We start from the raw sequence: 15,765 nt of genomic DNA, 5'->3' as shown, positions 1-15,765 counted from the left end.
ACCTCTCGCCGCTCCACTCACATTACACAACTGTATCCTCTTTAACAGGGCCTGTCTACGAAGAGTTCAGGGGAGTGAAAGACACACTTTACACATTTTACACTTCTGACTCTTGAAATAATTAATCACATCATGTTTTATACTTAAGACCTGGTAGATAAACGTTTATGTGTTTTTAATTAAGCTTGAATGTAACTGAAAAATATAAACCTGCACAAACCCTCTAGTGTTCATGAAGTGAATGATGAAATGATTGGCTCTACAATAAGTGTGTGTTTGTGTGTGACCTTTGACCCGTGTGCATGACTCACCGCAGGGGGCAGTCCCTCCACAGGCTTCTTCACTGCGGGCACCTCGGACATGGGTCTCTTCTTGATCCTGAGTTTGGGCTGAGCAGCAGAGGGCTCTGGCTCTGGCATGGTCCAGGCCTCTATCTCTGAGATGTGTCCCAGCGCTCCGGTGAACACGGAGCCTGTGGGGTAGGCCGGGGGCGGCTCTGTGGGCGTGGCTTGAGCACCGGTGTTGTGGGACAGAGGGGTGTGACGGCCGCTCTCCTCCTCCTCATCGTCCTCGCTGCTGTGCACCAGCATGGTGGCGTCAGAGGGGGACTTCTTGTGGCCGTACTGACTCTCCTCCTTCAGCTCCTCGGTGTGCGAGTGCTCCAGCAGCACGTTGAGCTGAGAGCCCTGTGAGCGCGCCTCATGTACGGCCATGGACAGAGACTCCACCGCAGAGCTGGACATGGTCCTCTCTTTCACCTTCATGGCCTCCAGACTGTGGGTCAGGCCCGCGATCTCGATGGAGTTCCTCTTGTAGACGTGGTAGGGCGGTCTGTGGGTGGGGCCACTGTACAGCGGCTCAGACACTTCCTGTAGAGAGTGGGCCACGGGGAGGCTGTCCTCCTGGAACGTCTGCACAGAGTGGTGGACTCTCCGGGTGATGAGGTCGGGGTTACTGCTGCTCACGTACAGGTGTCTGGACAGGTCGGGCGTGCTGTTGGCGGGTCGGGGGTGGGCGTACGGGTAGGGCGGAGGAGGGCGGTACACTTGAGTTCTCATGATGTTTGGTGCGGGATACTCCTGCGCCTGCTGTAACTGTACGTTTGTGAGCTCGGGCACACTCACCGCCCCCACCACAGGGCGCCGCTCTGTGGGGTGGGGGTAGGGCGACGGGCTGTGAAAGCTGGAGCCCAGGTGGAAGGGGTAGTGGTGGATCTCGGGCTGGCTGTAGACCAGCGGGTCGGGCCGGCTGTAGGCGTACGAGTTGCTGATGTTGAGGTTTCTCATAGAGTGACTTTGGCGGTGTTCCTGGGACAACATCACGCCGCCCAGCGCCGCCTGGTTCTTCTGGCGCATGACGCTCTCGTAGTCGGGCGTGGCGCGGTACGAGGGCGGGATCAGGGCGCTGTGGCGGTGCGTGGGCAGGTAGTCGGGCCGGGTGATGTCACTTCCTGTGATGGAGGGGTTGGAGGACATGGGGGAGGGCTGGATGTAGTGCTGGGGGTTGGTGAGGGAGCTGGTGCTGTGGGCGCTGTACACGCTGCCGTTACGCAGACGCCCTCCGCTGTAGTCCACAGGGGGGCAGTCTAGACTCGTCTGGGAGTGGTAGTAGTAACCGTTCTGACTGTTGTACAGATTATCTGTATATGAGAGCAAATAATCAAATATGGATCATTATTTACACACATAAACCTAAAGATACTGTAGTTGATAAGCATAACTCTGGAAGTAATGTTATAGTCAATATCATGATAACATAAAATGGTAAAAAGCAGAAGAACTACATAAACAATGACCCCTTTCTTTCTTTTGTTTCATTTTGTTTCTATCTCATCTACTGACTGCCAAGAAAAAAGAAGGAAGGAAACCAAAACTAAATGTAAATGCATTTTTTTTTTTTCATACAACAAAGTTATGCATGCTGTGAAGGGAGGACGTTTTCTGTTATTTTCGGAACATTTAACAGTGAACATGACTGTGCTGTAAACGTCTTATTTGAGTGTTGAGTGAATATTTAGCGTGGCATTAGAGTGCAGCATGTGCTTTACCCTGTGAGGAGGTGTAGGGTTCGGTGAAGTGCCCGTTGTAGTGCATCTGAGGGGGCATCATGTAGGCCTGGGGCTTAGGCTGCAAACACAACAGCATGTGACCATCAGCTGCTCACGCTCAAACCATCAAGCACAATAATGAGAATTTCACTTTACCAGAGAAAGTCTCGTGGAGGATCTCCTTCTCACCGGGTTCACTGTGGGCTGGGTTTGGCTGTGGGAAACACAACAAAGTCAAACCTGAACCTTCACACATCAGTCTGATTTATGTACAATATAAACATTGAAAAAGCTTGGTAAAATGATTTGGTGCAATTGAACTAAGGTGCACTATCTTTTCTAGAGGAGAGATCTTGTGATACTTTCACAAACTCCCCATTTGCCTCCTTCCACTAGTGCGATAGGCGCCACCTGCTGGTTGTTGGACGTAAATACACCGGTGAAATAACAGAGTATCATCTAGTCATCTCACTGGTGCCCGTTTGGTCGTTTAGTGCATTTAATTTAATTGTAACCTCAAAGAAAACCAGAAGAGAATTGAAAAAAAATATGGATGTTTAAAATGAATCAGCACGTGCCTTTTCAAAACCTGTGATTTTTCTTGATTGATATAAACATTGTGAGTAGATTACATGATGAAAACTGTGCTCTAGTGTGTGCCAAAACTAAACCACTGATCTTCAGAGGTGGGTAGTATTCAGTTACATTTACTTGAGTAACTTAAAAAAAAAAAAAAAAAAGTATTTCAGAGTACTTTTCTTGCACTGCTCCTTCAGATGATTTAGTTTGTCCCATTTTTGTTTGAAAACACCGAAACACAGTAGTTTCCCCAAATATTTTTTTTTAACTCTTTTTACTTTAGGGTTGAGCTAAAAATGGAAAGATAAAGCAAACTCATTTTAATCGACAGGTCAACAGCCAGTGGCAGTAAGAGCATGAGAAACTGACGAGGATTTGTGCTCTTGTTTAGGTGAAAGCTAAAGTCATGGCCACAGTTTCTTAATGGCTCCTCACGTGTCCTCGTGTTTCAGAACTTTTTACTTAAATTTGCAGAGTTTCAGTAAAAGTCTGTGTGCGAGTCTGTGTGCGGACCGTCTGCCCTGCTCCTCCTCTTCGGATCCAGCTGCAGATCCTCACGTTTACTCCTCTCTCTATCTCTCCTCTGGTGCTTTTCATTTTATAATCCAAATTGCACAACGTAAACGACTATTTTCTCACCGTTTGTGAGAGAAACTTAAGCCCTCACTTAGCACATCGCACGTGATTCTGTTGATTAAAAGTGAATTTCTACGTAATTATTAGTCCTGTCAACACGAAAGCCTGTCTTTGTTTTCAATATAATGGAAGAAAATCAAATCGAAAATTAAAATCAAAACTTGTTTTTCCCATATCCAGCCTTACCAAAAGCAGGGCTGAGTGATACTTGAGTAAATGTATTCTGAAGTAATGCTATTCTTACTTGAGTGTAATTTTTGGCTACTCTACCCACCTCTGCTGATTCTTAACACAATAATGTGCATTGACCATGTTTATTTTGGGTGTGTGGAGGCAGAAGCGTGCGCAGACAAACAGCAGGAGCCATCAGCTGCTCACCCCTTGTCAGACGCCAGAGAGGGTCGGGAGAGCGTGGGGAAACGGGGGAGTGAGAGAGTGAGGAGGGACTTCTGAGGCGGCGGCTCACACTCCTCTCTGAAGAGACACACCAAACACACTGAGGACACTGCCCCGACCACCACACACACATCCTGCAGTGAGAACCACACACACACACGTACGCACGACTTACAGAGAGCTCTTGTTTATCTTGTAGAACTTGAGGCGCGCCAGGCACATCCGACACACGTATTTGGACGTCTCCATGTCCTCCTGGAACACACGACGACTCAAAAGTATTAGGACACAGGGAGAGTCAGGCTGAACAACAGAGACATTCAATTAAAGGTGCATTGTGTAACTTTTTGGTTGCGGGTCCATCACCTGCTTGTTTCTGTGGTTATGTCACTTGTCTGTCGATTCCAAATTATTTGTTCTGAATTAAATAGTTCAGAATTAAAATATTCTCCTTCAAGTTTACATGGAAATAATAATTCTGAATTGAAGTTTAAATAGAAAATACGTTAAATCGCCTTTATTTAATTCTCAGCTCAGCGTCTAGTGGTGGAAAAGGTTCTGATCGGACAAGGACACAAACGTATTTACGTCGACTGGAAGAAACACACTTCAGCTGCTACCGACTTTGTTGTCATCTCGGTTTGTCATTACGTCACGGACACAAACACGATCCAAACTTTTTTCGCAGTGGTTCTGATGATAATTGCACAGCGGCTGGAGAATTCTCTCATCACGCTTTACGTCTGTCAGCTGAGGAGGAGAAGGGAAGAGTGTCGGAGAAGGAGGAAGAAGACAAACTGAGTCAATGGCTGCTCTACCTCAGCCCACTCCCACATCCCGCTCACAAATCCAAAGAGACATGGATGAAAGTCCGACGCCAGGACTGATGGAGCCGGATTGTCCGGATCGCGTCAGAAGAGCGACCCAACGAGCATGAACTGAACCACCGGAATTATTTTGAAGAACAATAAACGTTTACATGATCAAGGAATAAATTAATTCGGCTTTAAAATCTGAATAAACCACCCACTTTCTTCAGAAATAAGTTTAATTCCGAATAATAATTTTCATCAGGAATTAAGTGTTTACATCAGGCATGTCCAAACTATGGCCCGGGGGCCAAATGCAGCCCTCAGACAAATTCTTCTTGGCCCTCAGGCTTCCAGGTGAATTGGCCCAAATGACCTTGCATCAATTAAAAAAATATTTTTTACTTGAAGTTTTTTGAAAATCTACCTTGATAAAGCTCATATTTCATATTTAGTGTTTGGTTTTAAGGATCTTAGCACAAATAAAGGACTGATGGCTCATTTTAATGTGTTAAACCTGCACATATTTCAATTATTCACTGTACTAGAAATGAGGCCCTTGATGAAAAAAGTTTGGACACCACTGGTTTACATGGTCTTTTTTTTTTACATGGTCTAATACTGTGTTATTCCTTGTTTATATTAAAATAAAAAATGCATTTCAGAACATATTTGTAGAGGTTTAAACAACAGGGACAACATGAGTTTCTGGTCTGATTGTGCAGATTTGCACAATCAGATCGCAAAAGCTGCAAAGTCAGATTATGATTTGATAACGAAATATAGTGCCGCTTTACTTCTTTAGCGCATAGATGTACTTAAAATTAATTATTTATTTTTGCTTGTTAAGTTCTTGATTGTTGTTTTTATAGTTGTTACGTTTATATAGTCACCAGAGTAAATGCAAATATGAATTAACAAAATCAACTGACAGGCATCTCTTAGTGCTGCGGAAAGCACTTATTACTTTATGATTTTATTATTATTACCAGTATTATTATTGTATTGTGTTCATAAGATTTGGCAGGCAATATTATCAACTATCAAGATGATTTTCTATGATAAAATGTTGAAAAAGCCATTCACGACGGGCCCAATTCCAACGAGAGCTCTTGAATACTTGTGCACTGACTGGAGCTGATGGCATGTGAGCGGCACATGCACACACGCACGCACAAACACATACACAAACACAAACAAAACACAAATGCTTCTTGGAGACGTCACACTGACTTTCATTTCATTTCCTGTAGACTGATCCTAACCTTAACTACAGTCACTGCCAGCACTGTCACCATGATTAAAAAACAAACAAAAAAAACACTCTTTCTTCAGACAATACACTGTGATTTTCAATATTAAATGGTAATATTTTCTTTTCTCTTCCCGTGTGGTCCAGGTAGGCTTCATAGTGGCCCTAAAGATTTTCAGGAAAGTTGTAAATGTAACTTTAGTGTTGATATTTGTTCAAATTTTAATACTAGATTCGATTATTGACTGATTTTCCTTAGTCGCTTTTTAAACCTTAACCTTCACCTATTTTAACCCTTATCTGAAATTGCTGATCTGGTAACAAAGGATTTACGCCTCATCTACATCAGCTCCGTTCCATCTCCGATCCGTGCGTCTGCTGTAACAATCAGAATACGCAACGAGCCTGTTTTTGACAGATGCTGCAGCTGTATGAAGGTTTTTGTACCAGGTGTTTAAAGCCACACAGAAGATGAACACAAGTCAGTTTTCAGTGGGACTTTACAGAATCAATACTTGGGCATATTCAGGGTTTATGGCATAAATTAAAGCGGTGGGAGGTGTAGAAAAGCAGCGCGCACGACTCGAACAGCAGCGCTCGGCTTCACTTCGCTTTGACTTCGGAGTAAAGTGAAGGATTTACTCTGAAGTCCTCGGAGCATAAAGCGCGATTTACGAAGGAGAAGAGTGAAAATGGAAGAAGAGGGTGAGAGGAGGAGAGGACAGAGGTGGAGGATGAGCAGAGGAGAGGACAGAGGAGTGGAGGATGAGCAGAGGAGAGGGCAGAGGAGTGGAGGATGAGCAGAGGAGAGGACAGAGGAGTGGACGGAGGAGTGGAGGATGAACAGAGGAGAGGACAGAGGAGTGGAGGATGGAGCAGAGGAGACAGAGGAGTGGAGGATGAGCAGAGGAGAGGACAGAGGAGTGGAGGATGAGCAGAGGAGAAGACAGAGGAGTGGAGGATGAGCAGAGGAGAGGACAGAGGAGTGGAGGATGAGCAGAGGAGAGGACAGAGGAGTGGAGGATGAGCAGAGGAGAGGACAGAGGAGTGGAGGATGAGCAGAGGAGAGTAGAGAAAAAGATGATGACCAAAGGAGAGGGCAGAGGACGGTAGGATGAAAAGAGGAGAGGACAGAGCAATGGAGGATGAGCAGAGGAGAGTGGAGGAGAAGATGAGTGAAGGATGAGCGGAGGAGAGGGCAGAGGAGTGAAGGATGAACAGAGGCGGAGAGGAGGAGAGGCCAGGAGAGTGGAGGATGAGCAGAGGAGAGGACAGAGGAGTTGAGGATGAGTGGAGGAGCAGAGGAGGAAAGATGAAGAGGCCAGAGGAGTGAAGGATGAGCGGAAAAGAGGGAAGGGGAGTGGAGGATGAGTGGAGGAGAAGAGAGTAGAGGAGTGGAGGATGACCAGAAGAGGCCAGAGGAGTGGTGGAGGAGTGGTGGATGAGTAGAGGAGAGGGCAGAGGAGTGGAGGAGATGACAGCAGAGTAGAAGGCCAGAGGAGTGGCGAAGGAGTGGAGGATGAACAAAGGAGCAGGCAGAGGAGTGGAAGATGAGCAGAGGAGTGGAGGATGAGCAGAGAAGAGGGAGAGGAGAGGAAGAAGGAGAAGCAGAAGAAGTGGAGATGAGCAGAGGAGTGGAGGATGAGCAGAGGAGAGGACAGAGGAGTGGAGGATGAGCAGAGGAGAAGACAGAGGAGTGGAGGATGAACAGAGGAGAGGACAGAGGAGTGGAGGATGAGCAGAGGAGAGGACAGAGGATGAGCAGAGGAGAGGAGGATGAGCAGAGGAGTGAAGAATAAACGGAGGAGAGGGTAGAGGAGCAGAGGAGAGGCCAGAAAAGTGGAGGATGAGCAAAGGAGGAGAGGAGGAGGCCTGGAGGAGAGGAGAGAGTCGGCTCTATTTGTAAACTGAACACACTTGACGTTTCCCTGCTCTATTTTCTTTTAAACATTGAGGTAAAAACACTGCTTCATATTTCAGAAGAACCAGGCTGATGTGACGGAGTTGGTCTAAATGAGGCGTTACTTCGTGAGAATCTGATTATTGTCCCTGTAAAGGCAAAAGGCAGAAAGACAGACAGGTAGGTCCTTATGATGTCAGCGTGTGTGCAGGTGCATTGTGGGTAAACTCACGGTCTGGAACTGGACGCTCTCCTCTCGGCTGGACAACTCCAGAGCGAAGAACGACCTGTTGTGAGTCATGTTGTTAATGTCACTCCACCTGCACGAGCACAAAAGACAGAGAGAGAGAGAGAGAGAGAGAGAGGAGAGGAGGGGGAGAGAGAGAGAGAGAGAGAGAGAGAGGGAGAGAGAGAGAGAGAGAGAGAGAGAGAGGGGGAGAGAGGAGAGAGAGAAGAGAGAGAGGAGAGAGAGAGAGGGGAGAGAGGGGGGGGGGAGAGAGGAGAGAGAGAGAGAGGGGGGAGAGAGAGAGAAGAGAAGAGAGAGAGAGGGGGAGAGAGAGAGAGAGAGAGAGGAGAGAAGAGAGAGAGAGAGAGAGAGAGAGAGAGAGAGAGAGAGAGAGAGAGGAGAGGGAGAGGAGAGACGAGGGGGGGGGGGGGGGTATGGAGAGAGGAGGAGAGAGAGACATGGAGAAAGAGGAGAGAGAGGGAGACCCAGAAAGAGACAAGGAGAGACAGGGAGAGGGGGAGAGAGAGATGGAGAAAGAGACAAGGAGAGAGGGGGAGAGGGAGAGGGGAGAGATGGATAGAGGGGGAGCGTGAGAGAGGGGGGAGAGAGAGACATGGAGAAAGAGGGAGAGAGAGAGACAGGGAATGAAAGAGGGGAGAGAGAGAGGGAGAGACATGGAGAAAGAGGTAGAGAGAGAGACATGGAGAGAGGGAGAAGAGAGGAGAGAGGAAAAAAGGGGGAGAGAGGGAGAGGAAAAAAGAGGGAGAGAAAGGGAGAGAGGAAAAAAGAGGAAGAGATCAGGAGTGAGGGACACGGAGAGAGAGAGGGAGGGAGGGAGGGAGAAAGAGACAAGGAGAGAGGGAGAATGGGAGACAGGGAGGGGGGAGAGAGAAAGAGAGAGAGGGAAAGAGGAAATAACAGGGAGAAAAAAAATGGAGAGAGGAACAGAGGGAGGGAGAGAGACAGGGAGAGACAGGGAGAGGGAAGAGAGAGGTGAAGAAAGAGACAAGGAGAGAGGGGGAGAGGGAGAATGGGGGACGGGGGGAGAAAGAGAGAGAGGAAAAAACAGGGAGAAAGAGAAACATGGAAAGAGGGACAGAAGGAGATAGGGAGAGAGACAGGGAGAGAGAGAAAGACAGACAGAGAGAGAGGGAGGGAGAGAAGGGGAAAAACAGGTGATGTCACTGTGGTCAGACACAAACCTGCTTTATTCAAGACACAAAGTATTCGAGTAATGCCCCGTGTCGGACAATGGGCCCGTGCATCAGCAGCTCCTCTAAACACACTGGTATGTGGATAACCTGCAGTTCAACCTCACGCAGGAATGTGCACGCACCACAACGTTTAGGATAATCACACAAGTCAGTGCCCTCGTTTGTCTAGGAATTTTACATTAAGATTCTATTGTTAAGAAACGTTCAAGCCTCACAGAGTAACTTTTAGACTTAAAAAAACACTACAATTAACGCTATTTATTTCAATTTTGATGTTTTAATCGCGTTGAAAAACTTGAAGAGCGGATTTATAATTAAAGACGCGGTACTGTAGAGATTTTTTCAGCTGTGGTCGTCTGGATAAATCAAGACATTTCGACTCTCATCCAGAAGTTATTTTCACTTTGATGGAACGGGTCTGAAAAACTGGGACTTTATCTCACGTCTTACTAAATCCAGCCTCAAGTCCTATGCGCTGATGAACTTCTGGACTTCTGGATGGGAGTCGAAATGTCTTGATCGCAAAAACAGAGTCCAGATGACGGCTCCTGAAAGTCTCTCGACATTGAACAATTCCTGGACATGAGGGAAAACGTCATCTTAACTTCTCGACTCAACTTGAATCAACATTTTTGAACTTTCTACCATGTTATAACGTTCTCTCATCAAAAACATGCCCAGATGTTTGTAATACGGTTAAAGCAACTCCGCTTATGATTCCCCACAGAGCTCATATTTCCCCTTATCGATATAATAAATTAAAACCTAGCTCTTCGCCGTTGTGTTTGAAGTGCAAGAACTAGATTGGTACCCTTACACACTGTCTTTGGTCTTGTCCAAAAGTGCAACAATTCTGTCAAATGATTGGACAAGAAATACAAACAATTCTGTCTGTAAATTTAACTAACAATCCTCTGTTTCTGTTGCTTGGTGTAACTGAACCCGTTGTAAAAGATAAATATAATAGAAAACTGTACGGGATGCTGACTTTTTGTGCCAGAAAAAGTCTACTAGTGAATTGGGTTTCTGACCAGACCCCCACTAAAACTCAATGGCAGAAGACGGTTCTTGTTTTTGTTTCTCTCGATTACCTGACGTGTCGGCTTCATCATAAGGACAATATCTTTAAGAAAACTTGGGAACCATTTTTGATGTTTACTGAACTTGAGATCTCAGCTATTATGAATAGGGTATTTACATTCTGAAATGGTTGTATCTGTGTCTAATATATGAATGGGCCAATGTTTGTTTGTTTGTTTTGTTTTATTTTGCTTGTATTGCTTATATTGTTATTTTGTTGATTATTTTGTTAAAACTAAAAGGCAATAAATATATATGCAAAAAAAAAAAAAACAAGCCCGAAGATGTATTTTTATGTCATCTGTGAATGTTTCAGTAATCTAGCGATCTCTCCTGCTCCCTATTCAAACCCTCTTTATGGTTAGCAGAGTCTGTACAAGGCTCCGCCCACAAGCCGACATCACCCACGCTCCTGTATGACAACTTTCCACAAATCTATAAAAACATGACACAGAACAGATATAGATGTACCTCAAATATTCCCAAACCTGGTGTAATGAGCAGTAGGTTCTTTAGTTTAGTTTAGTTCTTTAGTTTTCTCTGACTGTGTTTGAGTGTTTTCAGTAAATATGTTCTATGCTCCATGTTCAAACTGGACAAGAACATCAGCTCTGTCATAAAGTCTGGCACCTTTCAGTGAAGGCTCCTTGCTAAAATAAACCTGACCTCCCACAGGCGGATTTCAAAAATGCGATCCCTGCATTTGTAACATCGCGTCTGGACTATTGCAATTCTTTGTATGTGGGGCTGGACCAGGCTCCTGCTGCTTTTACAACACGTCCAGAACATTACAGCTCGTCTGCCGACAAATGCCAAGAGACAAGAACACATCACACCTGCACTGGCTCCCTGTCTTTTATCGGGTACAGTTTAAAATGTTACTGAGGGCCTGTTTACACGAGAACGCTTGCGGGTAGAAATGACAAAATACTTTATTGGAAGTGTGTTTCGTTTAGACGGTGACAGCGTTTTTGGGGCTTAAAAACACAAAAATCTGATAACACCCTCCAGAGTGGAAAAGTTGAATACACTCCGCTGTAGTGTTTAAGTCTACACTGCCCAAGACGCAAAACTCTGGTCAGATCTGCTCACGTCGGTCACGCGTTTACGTCACAAACATACAGTACACAGAAACATGTTGGATCATTTCCACACGTCGGACCTTCAAACTGCTCTAATAAACTCTACAGGAGACTCCCAACAAATGTGGAGAATCTGCAGAGATACTATTAGTGAAGAGAGAAGGATCTGCAATCACCTCTGTCAAATTCTAGATGCACCAGGTCGTCGCAGGTGAGTCAGACGGATATGGACGAGACCTGGAGAACCAGTCGATGGTGGGACAAGTTTGTGTAAGGAGGAGCTGATGAAAATGTGCATCATGAAAACTTCCGAATGTCCAAAGACGCCCCTGCTGCTTTAAGTACAAACATACCCTATCGAATTCCACACACTGTCGCACACTGATTTCTTCCCGAAAACGCTCGTCTAAACGTGGAATAAAAAGTGAAGACGCGACGCCACTTTTGCGTTTTCTGCTATGACCATCATCATATAAACGTGGCCTTAATGTGTTCAAATGTTTGCACTCTGGAGCCCTGAGATCAGCTGACCAGCTCCAAAACGAGGCTCAAGACGAGAGGTGACAGAGGCTTTTCTGTGGCAGCGCCCAGACTCTTGAACAGACTTCCTCTTCCTGTCAGATCCTCTCAGTCTGTAACACAGTTTAAGACTAGACTGGAAACTCACTTGTTCTCCCTGGCAATAATACAAGCTGTTCAGTTTATCTTGGTGTTTTATTGTAGTTTTTACATGTATATCTGTTTATGTTTTTGTTGACTTTTATGTGAAGCACTTTGGTCAGCTGTAGTTGTTTTAAATGTGCTGTATAAATAAACCTGATTTGAATATAGCATTTTCAAAAGGTAATATGGCGATCTATGTGTTTACAGTGAATATCCCATAGTTAGTCTTTAAAGTTTGGTGTTATGTTGACTTTTTGTTCCATTTGAGAAGGAAGTCCTCCTAAGGAACAAGGGCTAATCTCAGTGAGCAGCGTTCAGGAGGATTAAACTGTTGGGGATTGTGTTTTGAGGGGAAACCCACACAGAGAAGAGGAGCGCTTGCCAACTTCACACAGCCTCTGAAACAGACGGTTTAACATATTCAGTACAAACCTAAAAAGAAGCAGAGGCCGTCCGTTTTTGTGCTTGACGAAGATGCCGTCCAGACAGGATCCTAGGGTCACGTCTGCTCCAGAGCTGTCCTGTGCGGGTTCAACACGGTTTTACTTTCATCGTCGCTTTAATATTTTAAGAGCTCAAGTTAGAATGGGGTCGTACTTTAGCCTGAAAGCTTTCCTGTCCGTAGCCCTCCGTCTTCTCCACTTCCTGCATATACAACATCTCTGCTTCTGGGGCAGACAGTCCTCTAAAAACACAAGAGGAAAAGTACATGAGCAAAAACAACACAAAACGAAAATAGGAGCACATATTGAGAGATAGGGCTTTTGATTACCGTAATCTCTGATAAAGCAGAGCCACTTTCTGCGTGGCCTCCTCCAGCACTCGCTCATCCTGAATCCAGTCCTACATCACAAACACTTTTAGATATTGTAGCTAAAATCTGCACAGTAGACAGCACAGTATTAGCAATTATTATAAAGTACTTAAAAAGGCAGGGAAAAATGGAAAAATTTACTAAGGAAAGTAAAGCGTAATCTAATTAGTTACATTACTTTATTATGTGTAAAATCCCTCAGTTGTCCAGGTAGAATCCATGGCAAAAAGAGAAATTCACTTTGTCAACTGGACAAAAGTTTATTTGGTTAAAGACGTTTCGCAGCTCATCCAAGCTGCTTCTTCAATTCTGCCCAAAATGTTGGTGGACACTTCTTTATATCTGCTTGAAGGGAGGAGCTAACTACACTGAAACTACTCTGAAACTAACACAAAACGGCGAATTCACAAGAGGATGTACCAACACAGACAAGAGAGCAATAATGGACCTCAGTCTGCTGTACATCTCAAAGCCCCGGGTCACTCCTTTGAGGACAGTGAGGTACAGATCTGAGCCAGAGAAAAGAAGTGGTTTGAAAGTGGAGTTAAAGCATCTATTTTTGTTAGGAAAAACAATCCATCTTTGAACAGAAACGGAAAACTCAGACACCATCTCTCTCCTATTTACAACTCCATACTCAGACCGAAATAAAAATAAATAAATACAAATCAATCAATCAATCAATAAATGAATAAATGTGTCAACCATTTGATTATGGAAAGCAATTGGGGTAGGACATTAAAAGTTTCTTTTAAACTTCATCCTACTCCTTTTGAACACCAGGTCCCAAATATGTACATGTACATATCCTTGTTTTTGTTTGGTTTTTTGTTAGTGTTGTTGATTTTGCTTTACCTTGCTCAAACAAACAAATAAATAAAAACAATCAAACAAACAAAACAAAAAAAGCAAAGAAAACACCAGAGAGCCAGGTTAGGCCTAGAGGTGTGAAAGCTCCATTATGGCCCTGAATGAATCTGCTAATATGACCCCAGACTCAGTGCAGCTCAATAATGCTAACAAACAGAAACTGTAAACAAGTAGATGTGTTAGTTTCAGAGTAGTTTCAGTGTAGTTAGCTCCTCCCTTCAGGCAGATATAAGGAAGTGTCCACCAACATTTTGACCAGAACTGAAGCAGCTTTGACGATCTGCGAAACGTATTTGACCAAATAAACTTTTGTCCAGTTGACACACTGAATTTCTCCTTTTGCCATTACTGTGTCATTAAAAAGTTAATCTGATTACAGTAATGCTTTAATCGTTACTAGTTCTCAGTTTACTAACATGGGAGAACCGTTCTAAATTTCATAATAAACCTGGTTGCATTACTAAATACGGTCTTCTAAAATTAGTTCTTTAAACCTGGCCAATTCTGTTTATATGTATTCACTTTAGCCACATTTTCTTGCTCATCTTTGGAAGGTAAAAGTTTGAAATGTTCAGTTTACGTCACTAAATCCCTTAAATCCAAAAGTCGTGTTGGTGTTTTGTTGGCTTACTTCCGGGAACAGGTCAAACTTCTGAAGGAACTCCTGGGAGTCGTAGCGATTGAAGTCTCCCAGAGCAGCTGTGGGGGTAGAGGAACATGATGAAGTACCTGGAGACGACGGTGCGCTCCAGATGGTGAGAAGAATGTGAGATATGTACCATGACGCTGGCTAACTTTAGAGGAGGCCTGTTTGTAATAGAGAGCTCCTCTGGCAGCGGCTCCACATACGCGCCCTATTCCAGGCATCCAGGCTTAAAAGCTACAACTGTCCCCCTCCGCACACACCGCGCACTCGGGAACGCCCAGACACAGTGACACGGCTTTATTTTGAGCCAAGTCAAAACAGTGGGACACTGCAGAAATGCAAAGTCACTACAGCGCGTCTGTCTCTGCCGTCTCTATCCGCTAAAGCTATAACGACACAGTCACAGCTGGAACTATAAAACTTTTTTGACCATAGAGGTAGCTAAGGCTGTGTAATTAATTGAATTATGAGCACGATTTCGATTTGTGTGTCAAATTATCAAAATTCAGTTAATAAAATTCAGAAATACGGTGACAGCAGGCTTCTTAACAGAGGATATTTAATAATAAAGCATAATATTGATGAAAATGACTAACTGTGTAATCTTTTTTGGACATTTTGATTTCATAATGCCACTGTTGTTATATAAAGGACTTTCTGTATGTGTTTTACAGTGTGTAGTCCAGATAACAATTATGACCACACACACCCAGAAACAGGGAGAACATGCAAACTCAGCACAGAACGGCCCAGGTGACCAGAGATCAAACCCGGAACCTTCTTGCTGTGAGGAGTGAGTTTCTGATTTTACTTTCCCAACACTGTTTACAAACAGGACACATGTTGGAGAAATCATCTACCGTATTTTTCTAAATATAAGTCACACTTTTTTTTCATTTGGATGGTCCTGCGATTTATACTCTGGTGCGACTTATACACAGTGTTGGGGAGTAACAGATTACATGTACCGAAGTTACGTAATCAGAGTACAAATTATGAGTAACTGTATTCAGTTACAGTTACTGTTTCAGTGAGTGGTAATTGGATTACAGTTACTTTATTGAAATAAATGGATTACACGGTGGTATTTTCCTGTTTTCACATTTATTTATTTTTTCCCGTAATCCCACTCATTGCCGAACACTAAACCAGGTTTAAACTATATCTAAACTATATCTAAACCAGGTCTAAAACCAGGTCTAAAACCAGGTCTAAAACCAGGTCTAAACCAGGTCTAAAACCAGGTCTAAACTAGATCTAAACCAGGTCTAAAACCAGGTCTAAACTAGATCTAAACCAGGTCTAAAACCAGGTCTAAAACCAAGTCTAAACTAGATCTAAACCAGGTCTAAATCAGGACTAAACCAGGTCTAAAACCAGGACTAAAACCAGGTCTAAATTAGAGCTAAACTAGATCTAATCCAGATCTAAACCAGGTCTAAAACAGGATTTAACAGGACTAAATCATGCTGTGTGGACATGTCTTCTCCTCTTCTATCAATAATATTTTTAATATGGTTAAGTAAAGTCTGGACTTTTCATTTTCTTTTA

At 44.1% G+C, this 15,765-nt stretch overlaps 1 protein-coding gene across 2 annotated transcripts in view; it reads right to left on the bottom strand.

The window, feature by feature from the left end:
- ptpn21 (protein tyrosine phosphatase non-receptor type 21) overlaps positions 1-15,765 on the bottom strand; it is a 40,162-nt gene that overhangs the window by 11,745 nt on the left and 12,652 nt on the right. Inside the window, exons 5-14 of one of the 2 annotated variants that reach the window (XM_020928447.2) lie at positions 14,200-14,267; positions 12,657-12,727; positions 12,482-12,569; positions 12,317-12,405; positions 7,852-7,939; positions 3,834-3,913; positions 3,641-3,736; positions 2,204-2,261; positions 2,048-2,126; positions 312-1,639 (exon numbers count right to left, since the gene is read on the bottom strand). In XM_020928447.2, coding sequence (XP_020784106.2) covers positions 312-1,639; positions 2,048-2,126; positions 2,204-2,261; positions 3,641-3,736; positions 3,834-3,913; positions 7,852-7,939; positions 12,317-12,405; positions 12,482-12,569; positions 12,657-12,727; positions 14,200-14,267 — 2,045 coding nt within the window. The remainder of the gene's footprint in view (positions 1-311; positions 1,640-2,047; positions 2,127-2,203; positions 2,262-3,640; positions 3,737-3,833; positions 3,914-7,851; positions 7,940-12,316; positions 12,406-12,481; positions 12,570-12,656; positions 12,728-14,199; positions 14,268-15,765) is intronic. The other variant, XM_020928448.2, reaches the window with a different exon arrangement.

This window comes from Boleophthalmus pectinirostris, unplaced genomic scaffold (genome assembly GCF_026225935.1).
Source record: "Boleophthalmus pectinirostris isolate CB_2022bp ecotype Guang Dong unplaced genomic scaffold, ASM2622593v1 HiC_scaffold_10, whole genome shotgun sequence".
NCBI lineage: Eukaryota > Metazoa > Chordata > Actinopteri > Gobiiformes > Gobiidae > Boleophthalmus > Boleophthalmus pectinirostris.
The sequence above is the reverse complement of the archived record's forward strand: the minus strand, read 5'-3'. Positions and strand labels throughout refer to the sequence as shown.